The 25,408-nt window shown below is 44.1% G+C and overlaps 1 protein-coding gene across 1 annotated transcript; it reads left to right on the top strand.

The window, feature by feature from the left end:
• Positions 1 to 21: 21 nt before the first annotated feature.
• LOC132380931 (high affinity immunoglobulin epsilon receptor subunit gamma-like) lies at positions 22 to 23,445 on the top strand. Its single transcript, XM_059949900.1, has 6 exons — positions 22 to 881; positions 16,636 to 16,727; positions 17,987 to 18,037; positions 18,252 to 18,323; positions 22,316 to 22,336; positions 22,934 to 23,445. Exons 1-6 carry the CDS (start codon positions 833 to 835, stop codon positions 22,997 to 22,999), a joined length of 351 nt encoding a protein of 116 aa, XP_059805883.1. The 5' UTR covers positions 22 to 832; the 3' UTR covers positions 23,000 to 23,445.
• The last annotated feature ends 1,963 nt before the right edge of the window (positions 23,446 to 25,408 follow it).

The raw sequence follows: 25,408 nt of genomic DNA, 5'->3' as shown, positions 1-25,408 counted from the left end.
CAGCACTGTGGCTGGGAGATGTATGCTTAGTTTGTGATCCTCACAAGACAAAGGAGCAGAAGTAGACCATTCGGCCCGTCGAGTCTGCTCCGCCACTCCACCATGAGCTAAATTATTCTCCCATCTAGTTCTAATTTCCAGCTTTTTCCCCATATCCCTTGATACCCTGACTAATTAGATACCTATCAATCTCTTCCTTGAACACCCTCAATGATTGGGCCTCCACAGCTGGATGTGGCAACTCAGTGAGGGGAGGCTCTGGCTGGGGTCTGTTCCACAATGCTGGACTGATCCTAATGCTTTTACTTACATCTCATCCCCTCAAACCCAAACCCTTCGCCCCTACACTGTCCACTTAACTTTATCCCTCTGTCACCTTTGTCTATCTCTTTTCCCTATTGCCATTTCCCCATGTTGCACCCCTCCCCACCCTGCTCTGGACCCACTCCCTCTCCTACGCCTTGTTTCTCAACCACTCTAATATTCTTTCCTCTCTCTACACTCCTTCCATCCACTCCTGTCTTTCAACCAGCTGCGTTCCCTCTCTCAACACCTCTTCCCCCTCCCAAATTTTCAAACTGCTTCCATCCCTCTCCTGTCTCTCTCTTGCACGCTCGCTCTCACATGCTCTTCACCCCACCCCTGTCCATCTATTTGACCCCTCCCACCCAGCTCCACTTCCTGTGCTCTCGGAAGTCAGTGACACTCTGACCACACATCACTGGCTAAGCTCTCCAGTTTGTTCACTTCCTCCCTGTGCACAGAAGTAACGAGCCCAGCAGGCAGGACGCCCGGACTCTTCCAGTGCACTCGGCCTCTCACTTGCTCCACCATGAAGGCTATTCTTGCCCTCATCTTCCTCTTCCACTCCTCCAGAGCTGGTAAGTCGAGAATTGCCTAGGTACTGTGATAATCCTCTTATCTGAGCCCCTTCTACTCCTTCCCACATTTAAAGACTGCAGCCCTGTAACATCAAGTACTGTAATTCTAGGCATCTAAGGAACTCCCCACGTCACCAGTCCCATCAAATCCTTAGCCAGGACAGCTACACCATCTCCACTGTCCCTGAAACATATTTCACCCTCCTCTTCAATTTCCCTTTATTCCATGAACCCTTCCTGTCTTTGTGACTGCTTTGTCATCCCTTTCTGTAGCTCCTCCAGGTCCTACATCCTCCTTTGTCCCTGAACCAACCCTATCCCCTACATTACTCCTGTTACTTACAGTCCCACACCTGTCTTTGTCTGCACCCTGCACCCTTTACCACCTCAATAAGACCTCTGGAGGCTTTCTCTGAAACCCCCTCTGACCCTGACACCCCTCCCTGGGAAGAATGCAACAAGGTGATTTTTCAGTAGTATGTATCATACAATGCTGTGTGCAGGGTGTTTCTCTTACAAAGTACTAGTAGAGTCTGTAAATGAGAGAACTGGCCTTGTGTTTTATCAGTTTTATAATTTTATGGAGTGAATATGAAGCTTTGGCAAGGGCTCTGGTAAACAATTGATAGGGTTGGAGTGTGATCTGTTTACTGAACTCTGAAAGTCAAAACAGTGCTGGTTAGATATTGTAAATGTGCCTCAGTGATGCTCTTGAGGGAAATGGTGAACGGGCAGCTCTGATTAAAATGGCGGCTTGAATTTATTTTGGTTCTCGTCTGTCTTCCTGTTGTGAAATAGAACAATGGGGCCCAGCCTCTCCCCTGCCTGAGGAGATCATGGAACCTGGAACCCAGACTGCAGTGGACTGAGACCCAGTTACAAGTTTCCCCAAGGAGAAGGGCTGATCTCACATTGAGCCAGCTGCCTCTGTCTGGGGCTGCCTTCTGGTCTCAGGACACTGAGTCTATGTCTCTGCACTTTGTAATGTGTTCACCACCATTATGAGGCGCAGAAAAATGGAATCCATTTCTTGAGGTAGAAATATCACAGATGATGAGCAATTCTGTTGAGAAGAGACAAGTTAAAAGGGAAGAGTGGGGCAGGTTTTTTTTTAGTGGTAGGTACCGCTAGATCCCCCTTTCCTAGATCAAAACTCTAGCAAGTACTGGCCCAGATCATCAAACTCTGCTCATACATTAACCCTGGGATCATTCTCATAAATGTCCTCTCGGCTCTCTTCAAAGCCACCATATTTTTTTTTAGATTAGATTAGAATTTTATTTCTTACATCCATCTCACAATCTCAAAAATCTTCGTTACACCTCCGTCGCTGTGTACAAGCAATAAGGAAGGGAAACTTGGGAGGATATTGTCCAACACTGAGACTCCATATGTAATTGTTTATGTACAGTCAGATATGCAATCAGATGGCCAGGTGAAAGAAGCTGTCCCAAAGGCTGTTAGTCTTGGCCTTAATGCTGCAGTACTATTTTCCAGATGGAAGCAGCTGAAATAGTTTGTAGCTGGGATGACTGGAGTCCTGATGATCCTCCAGGAACTTTTTATTCACCTGCTGCTGTAAATGTTCTGAATAGAGGAAAGTTCTCATCTGCAGATGTGCTTGCCTGTCTGCACCACTCTCTGCAGTGTCGTGCGATTGGGGGTAGTAGAGTTCCCATTCGAGCCAATGACACAGCCAGTCGGGATGTTCTCGATGTAGAAAGTCCTGAGGATCTGGGGACTCACACCAAACTTCAGCCGTCTGAGGTGAAAGAGGCACTGTTGTGTTTTTTTTCATCACACAGTTGGTATGTATTGTCCAGGTGAGAACGTTGGTGACGCGAATACTGCAGAAGTTGAAACTATTCGTCCTCTCAACTACAGTCACATTGATGTGTCTCCATTCCTCCTGTAATCCATGATCAACTCCTTCATTTTTTTGATATTGAGGAAGAAGTTGCTTTCGTGGCATCACTATGTCAGGACATTGACTTCTCATCATTGGATGGAAATAAGGCCTATCACTATAATGTCAGCTGCAAACTTGATCAGGCAGATTAGAGCTGTGCATGGCAACATAGTCGTAGATGTATAGGGAGCTTAGGCACATCCCTGGGGGGCTCCCGTGTTGAGGGGCAGAGGTGAGAGTGCCAATTCTTACCACTTGCAAGTGATCCAACAGGAAGCCCAAGATGCACAAGGCGGCATGCAGGCTGAGGTTTCTGAGCTTCTTGTCGAGGCTTTGGGTAGGTCCTAAATGGATTCACAATACTCCAAGTATAGTTGGGCCAATGCCTTAGAAAGTGTCAGCGTGGCATCCTTCCTTTTATTTTCAAGTCCTCAAAATAAATGCTAATGTTGCAGTTTCCTTCCTTACCACTGACTCGTTGCGCAATTTAACCTTTAGAAAATCCTGCTCAAGGGCTGCCATGTCCTTTTGCAACTCCAATTTCTGAATTATCTTTCAGTTTAGAAAATTGAATCAAGTTTAATATCACCAGCATGTTTTGTAACAGTGCATTCCAATACTGAGTAAAACTATAAATTACATTAAGTATATATTTTCTAAAAAATTAAGTAGTGCAAAAAGGGGTAGAAAGTACTGAAGAGGTGTTCATGGGTTCATTGTCCATTCAGAAATCTGATGGTGGAGGGAGAAAAAGCTCTTCCTGCAAGGTTGAATGTGTGTCTTCAAGCTTGTGTACCACCACCTCAATAGTAGCAATGAGAAAAAGGCATGTCCTGGGTAATGGGAGTCATTAATAATGGATGCTTTGTTTTAGAGGCATCAGCTTTTGGAGATGTCCTGGATGCTGGAGCTCATGATGGACCTGGCAGAATTTACAACTCCTGCAGCTTTTTTCTGATCCTGTACAGTTGCCTCTCTGTACCAGATGGTGATGCAATCAGTTAGAATGCCCTCCACAGTATATCTGTAGAAATATGGGAGTGTCTTTGATGGTGTGGCATACCAATCTCCTGAAACTCCTAATTAAATATAGCCACTGTAGTTCCTAGTTTATAATTGCATCAATATGTTGAGCACAGGATGGATCCTCAGGAAATTGAAACTGCTCATCCCTTCCATTTCTGAACCCTAATAAGAACTGGTGTATGTTCCCTTGACTTGCCCTTCCTGAGGTCCACAATCAGTGGACTTAACAATGTTGAGTGCAAGGTCGTTGCTGTGGCACCACTTAACCAGCTGATCTATCTCACTCATGTACACGTTCTCGCCACCAACTGAAATTCCGCAAACAACAGTTGTCACTAACATCCACTGAATCTCCTTTTCTCTCCTGCCTGTTAATTCCTCAAAGAATTCCAACAAATTTGTGAGGCAAGATTTGTTCCCTTTAAGGAAACAATGTGGATTTCAGCCTATTTTATTGTGTGTTCCCCAAAGCTTCATCCTCAAAAATGGACTCTAAACCTCAATGATCAGTTAAGTCAGGCTAACTGATTTATAATTTCTTGTATTTTGCCTCAATCCTTTCTTTAAGAGTGGAATTATATTTGCAATTTTCTAGTCGTCTGGAACCATTCCTGACTCTAGCAATTCTTGAATGATTACCATGAATGCCACCACAATCTCTTCAGCCACCTTTCAGAACCTTGGGGTGCAGTCCATCTGGTCCAAGTGTCTTATCTACCTTCAGACCTTTCAGTTTCACAAGCACCTTCTCCTTAGTAATAGCAATCACAATCACTTTTGCTTCCCTTCCCCCCACCGACTCAAATTTATGGCAAATAGCTGGTGACTTTAACAGTGAAGACTGATGCATAGTAGGGATTTGTGAGCCCTTGTGCAGAGCTCCCAGAAGGTTAATTCACAGGTTGAGTCTGTGGTAAAGGCCAATACAATGTTGGCATTTATTTCAAGGGGAGTAGAATGTAAAAACAAGGAGATAATGCTGAAGCTTTAAGACAGTCACCAGGCCATTCTTGGAGTATTGTCAACAGTTTTGGGCTCCTTATCTCTGAAAAGATTGTGTTGTCATTGGAGAGAGTTTACGAGGATGATTGTGGGAATGAAGGGGTTAACATATGAGGGGAATCTGGCATCTTTGGACCTGTACTCACTGGAATTTAGAAGAATGCATAGGGACCTCATTGCAAACTACTGAATATCGAAAGAATTAGATAAGGTGAATGCGGAGAGGATGTTTCCTCTGGTGCGGTTATCCTGTACTAAAGGACACAGCTTCAAAATTGAGGAGTGATCTTTTAGAACAGAAGTAAGGAGGCATTTTTGTAGCCAAAGAGTGGTGAATCTGTGGAGTGCTCTGTCACAGACAGAGGCCAAGTCTGTGGGTATATTCAAAGCGAAGTTGATAGATTACTGATTAAGGGACATCAAGGGATATGGTTAGATGGCAGGTGTAAGGGGTTGAATGAGATCTGGGATCCCATGATGGAGTGGAGTGGAGTGGATGGGCTAAATGGCCTAATTCTGCCCCCATGTCTTATGATCCTATAGTATTTATTCAGTTTTTCACCATTTCTTTGTTCCTTTTTACATCTTCTGCAGCATCATTTTCCTTGGCTCTCTATATATCTTAAAAAAAACCTTGGGTATCCTCTAGTATACTATTTGGCTAATTTGCCCTTTGACTTGATCTTTTCCCTTTTTGCTTTGGTTGCTTCTGTCACTTTTAAAAAATCTTTAATCCTCTGTCTTCATGTTATTTTTTGTAAAATTCTATGCCCTCTTTTGCTTTTATGCTTACTTTGACTTACCTGGTTAGCCATGCTTACCTCATCCTCTATTTGGAATGCTGCTTATACATTGTGATCAATGTAGGGTTCTAAATTGCTGTCAGAAACTCTAGCCATTGCTGTTCTGCTGTTATACCTGTTACTGTCCTCTTCCATCTTGGCTGACTTCAGTCTCACAAGACTGGCCAGGATCTGTACGTTGGCACCTCTTGGATAGTGAGTTCCATAATCTGGCTCTTTGGTGGGCAACAGCCTTCACCTCTACTCTCACCCTCACAAGGGTGGTAGAAGCAGCCGGAAGCCATTTAGCCCTCAAGCTTTTTTCCTGTTCCTGTTCAATAAATAGGCTTTTCTTTCCACCCTGAGGTCAGAAGAAGTGGGAATACTCGCTAGTGATTGCAAAATATTCAGTCCCATTCCCACATCAGGTGAAGCAGCCCACTCCTGCTTGCAGGAAGTCCCAGACAACAGTCAGACACAGGGTGAGAAATGACAGGTGACATTCACACCACACAAGTACCAGGCAGTGACCATTGCTGCCAAGACAGAGTCTGACCACCTCTCCCTGACATTCTCATCACCCAGTGCCCACCAGCATTCTGTAGTCCTCAGTGACCAGAAAATCAACCAGATCGGACAGCGTGGCTACAGGAGCATGTCGGAGACTGGGGACCTGTGGAGAGTGAATTGCCTCCTGATAACACAGGTAATTTCACTCACTCACAAAGCACAAATCAGAAGTATGGTGGAACACTCTCCACTTGCCTGGCTGACTGCAGCTTTAACAACTCTGCAGAAGGTCAACACTATCCAGGATAAAGCAGCCTTTCAATTGCAAACTCATCCACTGTCCAAAACACTGCCTCCCACCATGCCAAACATTTCCCTGTCCTGAAACCTGAATACTCATTTTTTCCACCACCTCCTGCAGTGTGTACTGTTCAATAAAATGTCCCGTGTTTGTCAAACAGAGTGGGGAACAAGATAGAGGGATTCAAAGGCTGAATACAGACTGGGCCCTGTGTTTTATAAACGGGAGGGAGGATGAACAGCCACCTAGTTGTGAGAGGAGGGTTGGTGTAGCTGAACGTTTTGTTCAGTGGTTCAGAAACAAACACTTCCCAAACTGCCATGTTGGTCGCAGCTTGTTCTGATGGGAACAGTTAAGGAGCCTCGGGAAAGGGGAGTAGAGGTGTTATCGCAGTCACATCTCCTCATCTCACATACTCCACCAGACCCAAAATGAGAGAACTCATATGTGCTGTTTGAGTGATAATAGGAACACACACAGTGGGAAGGTGCGCTGGCAGTCTCTTCCAGGATATGGGATAAACACAGTGAAGCTCTCCCTGCACCAGTGGTTCCCAAACCTTTTTGGGTTACCGTCTCCTGGGCTCTAGACCACATCCCAGCACACCCTTCTCCCTCTTCTGCTGCAATTGACTTTCGATGCACTGTGAAAGTAAATAGGAACTAGAAATACAAAACAGTTATAGATAATTGCAAAAAATATTCATATCTATAGCTAAAAGTAATTTTAATTACAGTAAAACAATTTTCAGCAACTATTTTAGAGCAGTCCAACTATTCACTATTTCATTGCCTTTTCACCTTACAATGAGATGGATGGGCTTGGTGCTGTAATCTCAGTTTCAGGCTGAACATCACCCAGGAGTCTTAAATCCCTACTTACAGTAATTCACTGTTTTAATTGCTTTGAAAGAAGTTGGGTGACTGCACTAAATATGATGTTGGAAAAGCAATAAGGAAAATCTTGATGTTTTTTCCACAATGCAGGATAGCATTCAAAGATTTCTTTCTGCAACCAGAAGACTTGATATGATTTTGAACTTTGACTTCAGCTCAAAGATCAGTTTTTTCTCCATCCTTCCTGTTAATTCCTCAATACAAGTATTTTTGGAGTGGATTTGTACTGAATTTGGATCAAGAGAAGATCCTGAAATCTCACTGACATGTCTATGCAGTTCACCCAAGTGGGCACAGTATACATGAAAATCATCTGATATCCTTTCTTTCTCTTTCAACTCAGAGAGGCTCAGAAATTGGAAAAGGTTGTGATGGCAATGTTGCACTTAAATAGGATTAACTTACACAGAAAGGTGGAGACAACTCATTTGACTTTGATAAGATTCACATCATTTTCTTGCAATTGAAGACTGTTTTAATTAAACTTTGCCAATAATTCTGGCAAATAAGCAATGGTATACCTCGTTCTCCAGTTGACTACTCAATTAAGTATTTGTGTCTTCAAAGAATGTATCACTGTTTTAAAATACACACAAGTGTCTCGGGCAGTTTCCTTTTCAGAGCCATTGGACTTATGTATGCAAGAACAGGCATTTAAACTGTTCATCATTCTCTTGAAAGCTCTTGAAAAGTTAGTGAATGGAGAGCATGAGTTTTGATTTTATTTACAGCTTTAATAATTTGTGCAGCTGATCATTTAGGTATTTTTATGATGAGATATCATCTGTGAATTATACAGTGAATGGTAAATATGTTATGTAGAGTTTTCTGCAAGAAGATATCAACCCCTGAGTGGCATCCTGCCATTGATGGTGTCCCATTTGTTGCATTAGCAACAATGTTGGTGAACAGAATATCCTTCTCTTTTAATAACAATTGCTCAATAACCCAAAATATTGACTCCCCCTTTGTATCTGTTTCTAGTTCCCTTGCAAATAACTCTTGATACAATAGTCTTTTAAGAGACTCTTGGATAGGTACACGGAGCTTAGAAAAATAATGGGCTATGGGTAACCCTAGGTAATTTCTAAAGTAAGTACATGTTTAGCACAGCATTGTGGGCCGAAGGGCCTGTATTGAGCTGTAGGTTTTCTATGTTTCGGGCTTTCATCCTTTATGAAGCGAGAAAACAAAGAAGCAAAGATTCATTGCTTGGCAAAGCTGATTCACCGAACTGCAGAGCAAATTCTGTATATCGCACAGCACCATTTGCCTTCCACATTCTCAAACATTTCATCTGTTTGTCTTTGGAGACTTGTCACTGAGCATACTTGTTTGGTCTGGTGATTTATGGAAAACGGTACTCTGAACTTTCTACATCAGTTTGTCTCAAATTGTATGGAGATTTCCAGATTTAGCAATGAGTAATGGAATTTTATATGGTTGTCAAGTGCTGGCAAATATGTTTTCAAGTGTTTTGTTTCTGAAAGGTTTCATGAAATGACCAAAAATAAGCCAAGTTCTTGTTTGCTTTATCAGAGTCTATCCTCTTCAAATGTTCAAAGTGCCTGGATGGTTTCATTGCCTCATTTGAATACACTTTTTCACACACAGACATTTTGGTTGCTTGGTGCTTGTATAAAACCACATTTCAGACACTCCACTATACCGTTGATGATGTGGTGTTCACCGAGCTTTGCAATCAGCTTACAGAAGTTTCATCAGCAGTTGAGGTGACTTCTGCAATGCACAGTTGTTGGTGTTTCTCTCTGGGGGTGCTAGTATTTATATACACCCCCTCCCCCAGTGGTCTTGGTCCTGATTGGTTACCCCTTTGAACCCTTCTCACTCTTGGGGGTTTGTAGATGGCATTTATTTCGAGCTCTAGGCTTCACAACCCCATTCTAACAATTTTCATTGGGAGCAATTTGTCCAGCTGCACCATTGTGTAGTGTGGAGTACAGATTTTGTAGCAAGGCAGCAGATCGCAAGACCCTATAGAGGATAGTTAAAACTGCCCAGAGGATTGCCAGGGTCTTTTCCCCACCCCTTCCCCATTTGTGACATTCCCCAGAAGTATTGCAGATAAAGGGCCCAAAGCATTGTTGAGGATCCCTACTATCCACCTCAGCATCTCTTTGACCCACTACCACCAGGAAAAAGGCAGGACTAGGATTGCCAAACAGGGTAACAGCCTTTTCCCTTAGGCTGTGAGATTATGTGAATACCCTCCCCTGCCCCCACCAAGGTCTCATCTCTAGGACAGGGAGCCATTTACTGTTTACAGTACTGTCTACTGTTTACCTGTGCTGCATGAATTGAGTTATAATTTATTAACTTATGGTAATATTTTGATTTATGTGCTCTGTGTGTTATATCTTCTGTGAGTGTACCTTGGTCCAGAGGAATGTTGTTTCATTTGGTTGTATATATGTACAGTAATGACAATAAACTTGAACCTTTGTTCCAGAAAGCATTGTAAGTTGACCACACATTAGATATTGTTTTACATCAGATGAGGCTTAGTGATCTATGACTTATGACCCACTGATCTAGATCAGAGTGACCAATGGTACCTGTTCTGGAGAGGTGAGCCAGTGACCCATTGTTCTAGATCATTAACCTGTGACCATTAGCTCAGAGTTACTGCTTTTGGCCAGAGTTTATCTTTAATATTCCAGGACACCCTTCAACATTGTCAGCTAATCCTGAAACTCGATGGAAGGCTGTGTGAAGCTCACTGAATAACAGCACACTCGCCCTGGTCAGTATCTCTCTCACCTGGCCTGCATAGTATAATTGGGAGTGATGTGGGAGTGCAGGAGAGAGTAGAAGCCAGGTGGAATTTGTGGCTCTGGTGGACTTGCACTCCGCAGAATATTGTTGGAAGCACGAAGGCTCTCACAGTGGTGGCAAGATTCTAACTTCCATCAGCTGGTCTCACTATTGGCCCATAGATTTTGGGAAAGTGGTAGTGGTTTTTCAGGTTGTGAATAGGTGAGAGACAAGAGAGGGATGAAAGGGGTTGAAGTGTGACGGATTTGGAGAAGAAGAGGGAAGAGAGCAGAGAGAGAGGTATAGAAGTTGAAGACGGGAAAGGGAAGAGGGCAGGGAGAGGGTGTGTAAGAGAGGGACAGAAAGAGATGGAGAAAGTTAGCAGAGGAGGAGGGAGGAAGTCAGAGGAACTGTGGCTGTGGAAAGAGACAGAATAGTGAAACAGGAAGAAGAGAGAAAAATGCAAAATGATAGCAACACGAAACAAACAAAAATGAGAAATAATACGGGTAGCATAGCCATTAGTGTAATGGTATAATGGTGCAGTAATTGGTGTTCAATCCTCTTGTTATCTGTGAGGAGTTTGAACATTCTCCCTGTGTCTTTGCAAGTTTCTTCCCACATTCCAAATACAAAATTTACCTCTTTTTTTTCGAAAGCTGCTTGAAACAACTTTTGTTCTGAGCAGGAATGTTTTGCATGGCCTGAAAACTACATGGCACTTTAAATGTTTTGTTTCTGTAATATGCATACCATGAATATTTAGAATGAAAATTGAAAAATCACATACCTTTGACTTTATTTATTAATTGAAGGGTATAATGAAATACAGTCCAACAAAAAAAAATCTTTCACGATTCATAAATTTTTTTAATCATCTGCCTTTATTGCAAATCCATAGTCCAGTTCTTGTAAATCTCTGGACTTAGTCTCGGGGAAATTTGCTCCTTCCTATTTATTCTGCCCAGACCCTTCACCGTCTTCCCTCAGACTCTTCTGTTCCAGGGAAAACAGCCCTTGCCTCTCTCAGCTCTCCTCACAGTGACAGTGTTCCAGTCCCGGCAATGTCTTTGTAAAACGGCACCCCCACCCCCACACTATCTCCAGTATGTCCCCGTCTCTCCTGGGATGTAGTGACTATATAACCATATAACAATCACAGCACGGAAACAGGCCATCTTGGCCCTCCTAGTCCGTGCCGATCCCTTAATCTCACCTAGTCCCACCTACCCGCACTCAGCCCATAACCCTCCACTCCTTTCCTGTCCATATACCTATCCAATTTTACCTTAAATGACACAACTGAACTGGCCTCTACTACTTCTACAGGAAGCTCATTCCACACAGCTATCACTCTTTGAGTAAAGAAATACCCCCTCGTGTTTCCCTTAAACTTCTGCCCCCAACTCTCAAATCATGTCCTCTAGTTTGAATCTCCCCTACTCTCAATGGAAACAGCCTGTTCACGTCAACTCTATCTATCCCTCTCAAAATTTTAAATACCTCGATCAAATCCCCCCTCAACCTTCTACGCTCCAATGAATAGAGACCTAACTTGTTCAACCTTTCTCTGTAACTTAAACCCAGGTAACATCCTAGTAAATCGTCTCTGCACTCTCTCTAATTTATTGATATCTTTCCTATAATTCAGTGACCAGAACTGCACACAATATTCCAAATTTGGCCTTACCAATGTCTTGTACAACTTTAGCATTACATCCCAACTTCTGTACTCAATGCTTTGATTTATAAAGGCCAGCGTTCCAAAAGCCCTCTTCACCACCCTATCTACATGAGACTCCACTTTCAGGGAACTATGCACAGTTATTCCGAGATCTCTCTGTTCCTCTGCATTCCTCAATTCCTACCATTTACTCTGTATGTTCTATTTGGAAAATGTAGAACCTCACACTTCTCAGCATTAAACTCCATCTGCCAACGTTCAGCCCATTCTTCTAACTGGCATAAATCTCCCTGCAAGCTTTGAAAATCCACCTCATTATCCACAACACCTCCTACCTTAGTATCATCGGCATACTTACTAATCCAATTTACCACCCCATCATCCAGATCATTTATGTATATTACAAACAACATTGGGCCCAAAACAGATCCCTGAGGCACCCCGCTAGTCACCGGCCTCCATCCCGATAAACAATTATCCACCACTACTCTCTGGCATCTCCCATCTAGCCACTGTTGAATCCATTTTATTACTCTAGCATTAATGCCTAACGAATGAACCTTCTTAACTAACCTTCCATGTGGAACTTTGTCAAAGGCTTTGCTGAAGTCCATATAGACTACATCCACTGCCTTACCCTCGTCAACATTCCTCGTAACTTCTTCAAAAAATTCAATAAGGTTTGTCAAACATGACCTTCCATGCACAAATCCATGCTGGCTACTTCTAATCAGATCCCGTCTATCCAGATAATTATAAATACTATCTCTAAGAATACTTTCCATTAATTTACCCACCACTGATGTCAAACTGACAGGTCTATAATTGCTAGGCTTCCTTCTAGAACCCTTTTTAAACAATGGAACCACATGAGCAATACGCCAATCCTCCGGCACAATCCCGGTTTCTAATGACATCTTAAAGATCTCCGTCAGAGCTCCTGCTATTTCTACACAAACTTCCCTCAAGGTCCTGGGGAATATCCTGTCAGGACCCGGAGATTTATCCACTTTTAAATTTCTTAAAAGCGCCAGTACCTCCACCTCTTTAATTGTCATAGGTTCCATGACTTCCTTACTTGTTTCCCACACCTTAGACAATTCAATATCCTTCTCCTTAGTGAATACCGAAGAGAAGAAATCATTCAAAATCTCTCCCATCTCCTTCGGTTCCACACATAGCTGACCACTTTGATTCTCTAAGGGGCCAATTTTATCCCTCACTATCCTCTTGCTTTTAATATAACTGTAGAAACCTTTTGGATTTACTTTCACCTTATTTGCCAAACCAACCTCGTATCTTCTTTTAGCTTTTCTAATCTCTTTCTTAAGATTCCTTTTACATTCTTTATATTCCTCGAGCAATTCCTTTACTATAGCTGTCCTGAATGTCAGACTGAGGTTTAACTGGTACTGGATGTGGACACCGTTCTAACATCCCCTTCTTGATCTTAGCCTCTGTGTCTCGAATGCAGAAAAGAACCTCATCACCTTTTTTACCCCAGTAACCAGACCAGCTCCTTTTCCCTGTAAGTCTCAAGCCTCCCACTTCACTGTCAATCACAGACAGATTTTCACCTGCAAACATCTTCACCCTGCCCTTTACATAGAAACATAGAAAATAGGTGCAGGAGTAAGCCATTCAGCCCTTCTAGCCTGCACCGCCATTCAGTATGATCATGGCTGATCATCCAACTCAGAACCCTGTACCTGCTTTATATCCATACCCCCTGATCCCTTTAGCCACAAGGGCCATATCTAACTTCCTCTTAAATATAGCCAATCAACCGGCCTCAACTGTTTCCTGTGGCAGAGAATTCCACAGATTCACCACTCTTTGTGTGAAGAAGTTTTTCCTCATCTCACTCCTAAAAGGCTTCCCCTTTATCCTTAAACTGTGACCCCTCATTCTGGACTTCCCCAACATCGGAAACAAACTTACTGCATCTAGCCTGTCCAATCCCTTTAGAATTTTATACGTTTCAATAAGATCCTCCCTCAGTCTTCTAAATTCCAGTGAGTATAAGCCTAATCTATCCAGTCTTTCTTCATATGAAAGTCCTGCCATCCCAGGAATCAATCTAGTGAGCCTTCTCTGTACTCCCTCTATGGCAAGAATGTCTTTCCTCAGATTAGGGGACCAAAACTGCACACAATACACTAGGTGTGGTCTCACCAAGGCCTTGTACAACTGCAGTAGAACCTCCCTGCTCCTGTACTCAAATCCTTTTGCTATGAATGCCAACATACCATTCACCTTTTTCACTGCCTGCTGTACCTGCATGCCCACCTTCAATGACTGGTGTACAACGACACCCAGGTCTCGTTGCACCTTCCCTTTTCCTAATCGGCCACCATTCAGATAATAATCTGTTTTCCTGTTCATTTACCTCACATTTATCCACATTAAATTGCATCTGCCATGAATTTGCCCACTCACCTAACCTATCCAAATCACCCTGCATCCTCTTAGCATCCTCCTCCCAGCTAACACCACCGCCCAGCTTCATGTCATCCACAAATTTGGAGATGCTGCATTTAATTCCATTGTCTAAATCACTAATATGTATTGTAAACAACTGGGGTCCCTGCACTGAGCCTTGCGGTCCTCCACTAGTCACTGCCTGCCATTCTGAAAAGGTCCCGTTTACTCCCACTCTTTGCTTTCTGTCTGCCAACCAATTCTCTATCCACATCAATGCCATATTCCCAATGCCATGTGCTTTAAGTTTGCACACTAATCTCCTGTGTGGGACATTGTCAAAAGACTTTTGAAAATCTAAATATACCACATCCACTGGCTCTCCCCTATCCACTCTAATAGTTACATCTTCAAAAAATTCTATAAGATTTGTCAGACATGATTTTCCTTTCACAAAATCCACGTTGACTTTGTCCGATGATTTCACCTCTTTTCAAATGTGCTGTTATCACATCTTTGATAACCGACTCTAGCATTGTCCCCACCACCGATGTCAGACTAACTGGTCTATAATTCCTCAGTTTTTCTCTCCCTCCTTTTATAAAAAGTGGGGTTACATTAGCCACCCTCCAATCCTCAGGAACTAATCCAGAATTTAAGGAGTTTTGAAAAATTATCACTAATGCATCCACTATTTCCTGGGCTACTTCCTTAAGCACTCTGGGATGCAGACCATCTGGCCTATTTAAATTTAAATATAAACCATTATTATCTTCAACACAGGATGAGGGATGAGGGACTGACACTCGTCACAGTAATGCCCTTTGCTTTCTCCAACTTAGGCCAGATATTTTTACTCGGATCCCATGGGATCTATTAGTCATGGGACTGCATCTTGGCCTGAGTCAAAAGCCTTGTTCGAATCTATGTAGATCACATCAAGTAATTTGCCCTATATTTCCCCCCTCAGTAAACATGAAGTCAAGGGTAATTGTCCTTTGTTGACAGTCTGCGATGGCTGTGCGGTCTCTTGGAATAAACAGTAATCACCTGACCAGCAGCAAGGACCCGGTAACTGTCCACTGTTTACTGTCTTGTCCCTGACTCTAGAATAGTTTGCAATGTTCGCCTGTAGCTGGCTGGGGTGGGGAAGCTGAAGTCGGACTCACTGGAGTCCACCTTTTTGCCACCTTTTAAAGGCCGGGCAGAGATCTCATGTGGACAATCATTTCACTAGCCAACAACTTGGAATAGGAGGACTGTGTATGAGGGGCGGATTACAGGCATCGTGTAAATCCATTTCAGTTTAGAAGCATGAGAGAGACCGACTGAAGCTTGCCGAATTTGTATGGAGAGGGTGTTTCAGTTTGTGGGGGTTTCTGGCACCAGTAATCAGTGGCTGAAAATATGGAGTGGTTGGTTAAGTAGGAACGAGGCAATTTTGTCTCTCTCTCTCTCTCTCTCTCTCTCTCTCTCTCTCTCTCTCTCTCTCTCTCTCTCTCTCTCTCTCTCTCTCACTCTCTCTGAGGATCGTGAGCGTTTGCAACCCTCTTCCACGAAGAGGGCGGCATGGTAGTGTAGTGATCCGCACAACCCTTTCCAGTATCAGCCAACTGCTTTCAATTCCTGCCGCTGTCGGTATATTCTCTCCGTGACCCCGCAGGTTTCCTCCAGGTGCTCCGGTGTCCTCTCGCAGTCCAAAGACGTACCGGTTGGTAGGTGAATCGGTCATTGTAAATTGTTTTGTGATTAGGCTAGCATGGAATCGGGAGTTAATGGTTGGTTGGCCCGGCTCGAAGGGCCAGAAAGGTTTATTCCGCGCTGCTTCTCAATAAATAAGTAAAACCGGCTGTGAAGCAGGGACTATTTTGAAGGTGGAGGTTGAGAGATCACCGGTGAGAGGTGGAAATGTGGAGTTGAGGTTACAGTCTGATCAGTTAGAGCATCGCGAAGCGCTGAGCCTCCTCCAGCTGCCACCGCACGCGTTTCTACATCATCTCTTCTCTCAGGATGAATGGTCTGTCAACTAATCTTTGCCCACCTTCCTTTCCCATCCCACCCAGGTGTTCTGTCATTGGGAACGTTCAGCACACGGCCCTGAAGCTTCATTTCCTTTACAGCCACAGCGCCGAGCCTCAGTGTGTGCCATTGCCTCAGATCCTCTAGACTCTCGCACGGTTTCCTGCCATTCCGTACCTTTTCCATCATTCCTGTCTCTGCCCTCCATGAACATTCCTAGTTTCCATATCCCAGTCCTGCTTCTCTCCCTTCTCGGTCTTTGCTCAGTTTCCCATCTCCCTGTCTTGAGTTTAAGTTCTGTCCTGGGACCAGTTCATAAGGTTAGAACGGGGCTTGCTGGTAACTGCACTGTCTCCGGAATGACCCCCTTTGTCTAGTGCTGCCTTTCCTTGCGCCAGAATCATCCTCCCAATTTTCTCTCTCTGGCAGCTGGACTGCGTGAGCCTGAGATTTGTTACGTGCTCGATGCGATTCTCTTTGTCTACGGGACGGTGTTAACGGCTCTGTACTGCCGTCTGAAGGTGAGGAAGACAGAGTTACATTCCCGTCAGTAGGGACACGGAGTGCTGGGGTTGAGGGTATCGAGCAAACTGGATTAATACCAATGGGACATTGGGTGCTGGAGGAGACGGGTTACTGGGGAATAGTATGAGGGAGCTGGATTAATATCAGTGGGACACTGGGTGCTGGGGGATAGTGTGAGGGAGGATCTTGCAATCTGTGCGTTGTATCCAATCAGTAATGAGTATGAAGATGAGTTTCTCACTTGACAAGCCCAATATCGGTTTTCGGGACACATCAGCCCAGACACAGAGTGTAAGCTCGGGGAGGGGTCGCTGGAACGAGATATTTGGAACAGTTCTGGACACCACATTAGTGGAGTGACGGGGTCATTGGGAGAGGGTGGGGGCCGTGGGGAGGGAGGAGGTGTTATTTCTGGTACTGGAATACTGTCACTGAGGAGAGATGGGAGAGGGTGGGGGCCGTGGGGAGGGGGGAGGTGTTATTTCTGGTACTGGAATACTGTCACTGAGGAGAGATGGGAGAAGGTGGTGTTGTTTCCTCTGGAATATAGGAGTAGGGGGGAACCGTGGAGGGGGTAAAATAGTGAGCGGCTAGTTGGGAAAGAAGATAAGGACACAGACACACAAACTCACTGATGCACAGATACAGACACAGTCACACACACAGAGACAGATACAAAAACATACACAATCACATAGATACAGACGTACAGAAAACACACATACACCACAGACTTACAGACAGCCACACACACACACCCACGCACGCACAAACACACACACACAGATACAAAAACATACGCAATCACACAGATACAGACAGACGCACACCCCCCCCCCCCCCCCACACACACACACACACACACACACACACGGTGTGTGTGGGAAAAGTGTTTCCTCAGACTGGGGTGGCTAAAAAGGAAAGTAGAATGAGGGGTGGGCCCGTTCTGGACAGATGGGGAGAAATGCAGCGGGAGCATTCTCTCCCCCGGAAGCTGTGGGGCTGCATCACTGAGGATATTCAGGACAGACATCGCTGGGCTGCTGTATATTGAGGAAACTGGGGGATGGGGAGTGGGATTTTTGCAAGGAGTAGTGCCGAGGTTATGGATTATTCGTGGCCTTTGTGAATCGAGCGGGGCACACGTCTTTCCCGCAAATTTGTCTAAAGGGCCGGGGGGGGGGGGTTGCTGGGGAAGATGCAATGATGTTATACTTGAAAGATAATTGAAACATTTCTCAATCATTCACCGCAGATCTTGGATCGGAGGAAGGAGAAAGCAGCGACCGGGCAGTCGGAGTACGAGGTTAGGCGGGAGCTGGGGTGACGGGGAGCGGGAAGGGAGAGCATCACCCGTGGGCAGGTGCTGGGGACGGAGCCCACGGTCCAACACCGACGCGAAGTGGGTGGGAGGGTTAATCACCTGAAATGGAGAACGGGCTGTCCGGTGTGTGTAGATGGGGAGAGGCTTTAAACCCTGCATGCGTAGTATTTTCCTTAATATGTGTTTGTCGCTATAGCACCTGCGGATTGGAACTACTGATGTCTATGAAGAGCTGAAAGGAGAGAAAGCTGGTCCTGCTGGGAAAAAAGTGAGTACTGCTATGCCCTTGGAGGGTGTGATGGGATAGTGCAGAGGGATCTGCACTCTGTGTCCGACCCGTGTCCTGGGACTGTGTGATGAGACAGTGTAGAGGGAACTTCATTCTGATGTCTGATACATGTCCTGGGCATGTGTGATGGGACACTGTGGAGGGATCTGCACTCTGTGTCTGACCAGTACCCTGGGAGTTTGTGATGGGACAGTGTAGAGGGAGTTTCACTCTGTGTCTGACCCGTGTCCTGAGAGTGTGTGATGGGACAGTGTAGAGGGGGTTTCACTCTGTATCTGACCCATGTCCTGGGAGTGTCTGATGGGACAGTGTAAAGCAGGATTTTTAACTTTAATGCCATGAACCCCTTTGCTAGTCCGGTGAACCCTATGGTTCCCTTTTCAGAATAATGTATTTAAATATATAAAATAAAATTGGATTACAAAAGAAACCGATTGTATTATCAAATTATTTAAAAACATATAGACAATAGACAATAGGTGCAGAAGTAGACCATTCGGCCCCTCGAGTCTGCACCGCCATTCTGAGATCATGGCTGATCAATACCCAGTCCCTGCCTTGTCCCCATATCCCTTGATTCCCCTATCCATCAGATATCTATCCAGCTCCTTCTTGAAAGCATCCAGAGAATTGGCCACCACTGTCTTCCGAGGCAGTGCATTCCACACCTCCACAACTCTCTGGGAGAAGAAGCTCTTCCTCAACTCTGTTTTAAATAACTGACCTCTTATTCTCAATCCATGCCCTCTGGTACTGGACTCTCCCAACATCTGGAACATATTTCCTGCCTCAATCCTATCAAATCCTTTAATTATCTTAAACGTTTCAATATCTGTGATACAGTAATATATGTCCTTTATTAACGCATTAAATAACAATACTATGCATTTAAAATATAGGCAAGTTAAAATTAAATTTTATTTTTAAAGACACATGAGTGTGAAGGCTGTTGCTTACTGGAATACAGCACGAACATTAAACTGTGGGGTGATCTTTGACAGAGTAACATGCTAGTCATTTTGCATATCCAACCGATTTAGATTTTTTTTGTTTTAATGGTTACAAGTGTTGAAAATCCTGATTCACAAAGCTATGTCGTTGCAAATGAAATTTAGGCTTCCATGGCTCACTTTACAAGCCAAGAATAGGCTTCTCTCAAGGAACACCTGAATACTGCAAGGCCTTTTGAGTTAAACTCCAATTGGAGTAAACTTTTTGTTCGTAGATCCATTAGTTCATCTTTGGCTAGATCAACATCTTTGATACAGTTTATATCAGGAAGAAAAGAACTGCAGATCTATGGTTAGACTTTAATGGCAACAGGATGGAAATAATTTCTGAAAGAATTCTGAAGTGTTTCCAGTGTCCTCAGATGTCTCTTCAAGGGCGTTGACTGCTCCATCTTGGTAAAACACTTCCTCCAGCATGTGAAAGTTTGCAAAGATGTTGGCGTCTACTCTCTTTTTCCATATCAGCAGCATTGCCCAGAAAGCTGGTAATTTATTGAGTACCATCCATAATGGTGGCTTCAGGACCTTGAACTGAAAGATTTATTTCATTCTGGATACAATTCTTTGTGTTTCAAACTATTCCAAGAGTGGGGTTTTTTTTCAGAAAAGGTGAAGCTTTTGTTCTTAGTTCGAGCAAACGCTTCAATACTTGTTTTTTGGAGAGCCAGAGAACTTCTGTGTGGTGGAGAAGCATTTTATATTCTACACCCATTTCTTGACATAGTCTTTTTAAAAATGCGATTACTGTATTCGGAGACCTGCTTCCAATAAAGTTGATGATGTTTGTGGTCGCTTTACAAAATTTCTTGGAAGGTTATCTTTATTGCCGGTGCATGTCTGTGTAAAAACACTGAACAATGAGTGACGTGTGTGAGAAGCTTTCTTTTTCACTAAAGTAGCAAAACCATTGGTAGTACCAAGCATCGCAGGAGCTCCATCTGTGCAAAGAGTATGAAGTTTTTCTTTCCAGTCAAAGTTTTGTTTGGTAGATACTTTTTACCATTTCCAAAACGCTGAAGGCCTTTGTAGTTTCCAAAAGGGGCTCACAAAATAAGAATTCTTCTTTGATGCATTCAGCATGCGCTTGACGAACAGAAACAAGGGACTGACTGCTTTGAGACATGTCTGTACTTTCATCCAGTTTCATACTGAATGGAATTTCCTCGACGTCCTGCTTCAAAACGTTGAAATAAAGGTGAACTATTCGAGAACGTTTTGCATTATTCGATAAGGGAACCACCTCTATTTCTCTCCATCTTTTCTATCCGCTGTTCCAGTCCACAGACGAGCTCCATCATTTCCAGTGCACATGGCTTTACCACAGTCTATGCAATAGTGTTGGGGCTTCTTTTGTTTGGCAACCCGGTAGCAATGTTATAGGATAGATCAAGAAAAAAGTTTTGGTGAAATGGTAAATCCAGTTTTGGAAGTGTCTCAACTTTTTCGAATCGAGTTTTCTTCGTCGGAAAAAAACCCCGCATCTTTAGAGGCATATTCAGGACCCTGTGGCTTTTGTGTCCCGTCTCGCTCATTAAATCAAGTGAAACCATGTAATACACAGTTTTCCTCATATTTCCCTTTATTCGACATTTCAGCTTAAATTGGGTTTGCAAAGGTATATAGTCAATGAAGTTAAAATAAGATATTTGTATGCCAAATATTAAAAAAGGTAAGTTTTAGAATTTATCCAGATTTGTAATACTTTTCATGGATTTTAGATGCTGAGAATGACACAGAACCGCAGCAGTAGTTCAGTTGACGTGTTTTTCCTAGAATTGGGCTATGATTGTGCACGGTTCTCATTCTTATGTCGTTCGCAGTATTTTTGCGGTTATTTTAGGAAGTGCATTACTTTCATGGAATAATAATACACGAAAACCACTTGCAACACACACTGCGCGTGGACGTCTTCACTTCATAACACAGTGGAAAAAAGAAGTACGAGGAGAAAACAGAAGTTCCTCTGCTGCAGACAAAACTTAGAACACTGAGCATGACCTGTAATACTTTGCAATCTGTTAGCAATAACAAGCCGTTACTTTAAATAACACACTTCAACAGTTATCTCAACCATCAATCGTGTTTGAACTTGCCTGAGCGACAGTCGTAGCCCACGCGCCTATTCGGATGACAAAAGGCCGCGCGAACTTTCGGAGAGTTAAAGAATCTCATTTGTATTGTACAGTTTTGCAAAAGTAACAAACAATTTAAAAAAAAACGACTCACCTCCTTCCATGCATTGATCAACAAGCAATTGTGGATGGGGAATAACAGAAAGCAATGTAGATATCTAGGACAAAAAATGTGAGAACACGTGATTCACCGTCTGGTGGCTGAAGGATTACCAGCAGATAGTTGGTTAGCGACGACTGTTATCAGGTAGACTGCCGTCACGTTCGATCTAGCGGCGGTCTAAAAATTAACGGAATGTCGAAGTAGCGATGAGAGTGCAGTCAACGGTATTTTGCGAAATCTGTAACGACGGTAATGGTACATAAAAATACCTGTGATTTCTGTTGGTCACTGATATGGTTAACTACAGTGGTTTGTTACCTACATTTGTAATTATAGGAAATGTTGAATTTCAGTTAGAGGCTAGTTAAAGTAAATATGTATTTTTCCATCCAAGTTGAGGTACCTCTGGAATCTAACACGAACAAATAGTTTCTATATATCTGATAGAATAGATCAGGGGTTTTATCTAACCCGTGATCTGGGAGTGTGTGATGGGACAGTGCAGAGTTTCACTCTGTGTCTGACCCGTGTCCTGGGAGTGTGTGATGGGACAGTGTAGAGGAGGTTTCACTCTGTGTCTGACCCGTGTCCTGGGAGTGTGTGATGGGACAGTGTAGAGGAGGTTTCACTCTGTGTCTGACCCGTACCCTGTGAGTGTGAGGTGGGATGTGGTTTGTTGTTACAATAATATTTCTAACCTTTACTCTCCATCTCTTTTCTCTACAGAAAGAAGAGGGTGTTTACACGGTATGGACACCTGTTTCTCTGCACTCTCTGTCTTTCCCTCACTCTTTGTTTCTTTCTGTTACTATTTTGCTTTTCCTCTCACTCTTTATTTTTAATTTTGGAAGTCTTGTTCTGTGTTTCCCACTCTCTTTCACTCCATTTAGTCTCTTTCTGCCCGTGTCTCTGGATTTATCTCTAATTCACGATTATTTCTCAGAGTTCCCCCTCCCAATCTCTCTCCCTGTCTACCTTTCTTTCCTTTTTCTTTTCTTTTCTATTTCTTCCTGGTTCCCCCATTCTCTCCCCTGTCCCCATGAACTCTCACTCCTCCCTGTTCCTCCCTCACTCCTCCCTGTTCCTCCCTCACTCCTCCCTGTTCCTCCCTCACTTTATTTCTTTATTTTTATCTCTCATTGTTTCTTTCTCCTTTCCCTCTCTCCTGCCTGGTTTATCTATCTCTTGTCTTTTTTCTCACTCCATCTTCCTCACACTCCTTGCTATGTCTCTCCCTCTCTTCCTCTTCACCATCTCTCTCCCTTGCTCTCCTTCCTCATTCAGAATCTCCTTTCCTCTCAATTTATTTGTAACCTCTCTCTCTCTCTGTCTGTCTCCTCGCAGGGCCTGGGTGAACACCGCATTGATACCTACGAAGCTTTGCAGCACCAAGCTCCCAGGAAGATGTAGTGATGATGCTGATCTCCTGGGTTCGGGGGCAAGGGGATAGGGAGGTTTGGCTGTGGGAGGGTGAGGGTGGGGTAACAGAGCCACTCAGTCTTTGTCACTGTCAAGGTTGTGATGTCCACAGAATGTCAATTTGGCAATCCTTTGTCCTCCTTGTGTCTCTGAGTCATTCAGCTCCTTGACCCTGGGGTGAGGACAGCAGGAGGTAATGCTGTCCCTCCATATTTGGGAGGGGGTGGTCAGGTTGAGGTGAAGGGAATCATGGGACTGGGGGGGGTCTGGGTGGGGTGTTTAAGATCTGCATGGGTGGGTGAGGAACGCTTTGAATTGTTGAAGCTGCAAGTGAGCCATATGTGGTCCAACAGCTCAACGAACAACCTGCCGCTTCACTTATTTGTTGCTTTATTCTAAGTGGATTTCATTATGTACAATAAATTTGGCTAAAGTGAGGTCTGGTGTCAATATTCTCATGGCTTCAGTCAGACTGGGAGGTGCACACACAAAATGATGGGGGAACTGAGCGGGCTGGGCAGCATCTATGGAAAAGAGTAAACAGTCAACATTTCATGCCAAGACCCTTCACCTACAGGACAGCTTTGGGTTAAATCAGATTCAAATAAAGGTATGAGGCCTGTGGCCTCAATCTAATCAACAGACCCAGTTGTTCATCCCAGATCTAACTTACAGGCCCAGGCTGTGCAGTTTAGCTCTGAACTGTCTGGCCTCGCTCAAGATTCCAGGCCCACTGCACCAAGGCCGATGTTTTGCAGCCTGGCCCTAAACAACCAGCCCAGGATTTCACCCTGGGAGAAAGGCCTCAGTCTACGCCCTGTGCCAATACCGTCCTCACTTGCAGAGCTTCACTCTGATCACACTACAAACAGCAACAGAACAATGTAGAAGGGATCAGGAAGAAAATGACTTTTATTGGGAATGTTTCAAGGAGACACTGTCACTCAGGTCCTGCCCTGAAGGAATCCCGGAGTTATACAACACAGAGCAGAACATTTGGCCCACCAGCTCAACACTGACAAGGGGACACCCATCCATAGTTATTCATCTCCTAGCTCATGTCACCCCTTTCACATCTTTGTCTTTTTTTTTGGGGGGGGGGGGGAGTGTCAAATGTTCATCTGGACTCTTGTTAAATACTGTTAGTGACTTTTGTGCTGTCCCAGAATAATGTCCTACCTCATTATTGTCTCCTCCTAATGTCCTCCAGACCCACCTCTCTGTCTCTTGTCTCCTGTCTCTCCTCATAACTGAGACTCTCCTCAGCACTGTCCTTCCTGACCAAGGTGTATGAAGTTGGCACATAACTCTCCTGCTCTGGACTCAGTGCTCCCCACCACTCGAATAATAATGGCAGGTGTCCCATACACCTTCCTGATCACATTATCTATCCGCACTATGACATACAGAGATCTTTGGGCTTCTATACTGATGTCCATCTATCTGTTCCTCAGTCCTTCCCCAGCCCCTTTGTTCTCCCTAATAGATCATCTCACGTTTATCTGGATTTAACTTCCTTTATTATTTCTCAGCCCCTTTCACCAGCACATTGATATTACCTGTCTACCTTCTGCATTTTCCCCCTCAGGTCCCCTGTACATCCTTTTCCCCAACCCTAACTCGACATTCTCTCGATTTGACTGATGTTATAAAGTATTGTAGACTCTCAGAGTATGACTGTAGGAGTCTGATTGGGTGTTGATGAGAGGGAAGATTGTGGGTCGTCTGATTAGCACTTGGGAATGTGGCATTATTGTTATCACTGGGGTATGGTAGAAGGAAGGCCAGGATCAGCAACTCAACTCTGCAGTCGAACATCTCAGGGACAAAGGAGGAGGGACTTTGCACAATGAATCCATTTCCACAGTGATGAGGGAGCAGGTCCTGGAAGGTTCTTCAAATTCAGCCAGATCGGTTGAGTTAAGGAATGAAAATAGATGCTCTCTCCCACTGGGGGTCAGGACTCTCAACAGTCAGTGGGAGACAGAGGAGCAGGGGTGTCGACAAAGCTGTACTCCTGTATGAGTACCGTTGTGGGGGGGCAACCTACCTGGGGAAGAACAGTGATTGCACCTCTGACATAGAGTCTGACCATGTGGCTCAGAAGGGTAGGGAAAGGAAGAGGATGGCAGCAGTGACAGGGGACGCTATAGTCAGGGGGTCAGAAGGGCAATTCTGTGGATGCAGGAAAGAAACACGGCTGGTAGTTTGCCTCCAAGGTGCCAGGGTCCAGGATGTTTCTGATCACGTCCACGATATCCTGAAGTAAGAAGGTGAACAGCCAGAGGTCGTGGTACATATTGGTACCAATGGCAGAGGTAGAAAAAGGGAGGAGGTCCTGAAAGCAGAATACAGGGAGTTAGGAAATAAGTTGAGAATCAGGACCTCAAAGGTAGTAAT

This window comes from Hypanus sabinus, chromosome 25 (genome assembly GCF_030144855.1).
Source record: "Hypanus sabinus isolate sHypSab1 chromosome 25, sHypSab1.hap1, whole genome shotgun sequence".
Lineage (NCBI taxonomy): Eukaryota > Metazoa > Chordata > Chondrichthyes > Myliobatiformes > Dasyatidae > Hypanus > Hypanus sabinus.
Note: the sequence above shows the minus strand (reverse complement) of the source record. Positions and strands in the feature narration are given on the sequence as shown.

Excerpts from the sequence above, each read along its gene's own strand:
- LOC132380931 (XM_059949900.1), top strand. The coding sequence starts at position 833 with ATGAAGGCTATTCTTGCCCTCATCTTCCTCTTCCACTCCTCCAGAGCT. Across the intron at positions 18,324-22,315 it reads CTGGTCCTGCTGGGAAAAAA|AAAGAAGAGGGTGTTTACAC; the intron begins GTGAGTACTGCT and ends TTTTCTCTACAG. Across the intron at positions 22,337-22,933 it reads AAGAAGAGGGTGTTTACACG|GGCCTGGGTGAACACCGCAT; the intron begins GTATGGACACCT and ends GTCTCCTCGCAG.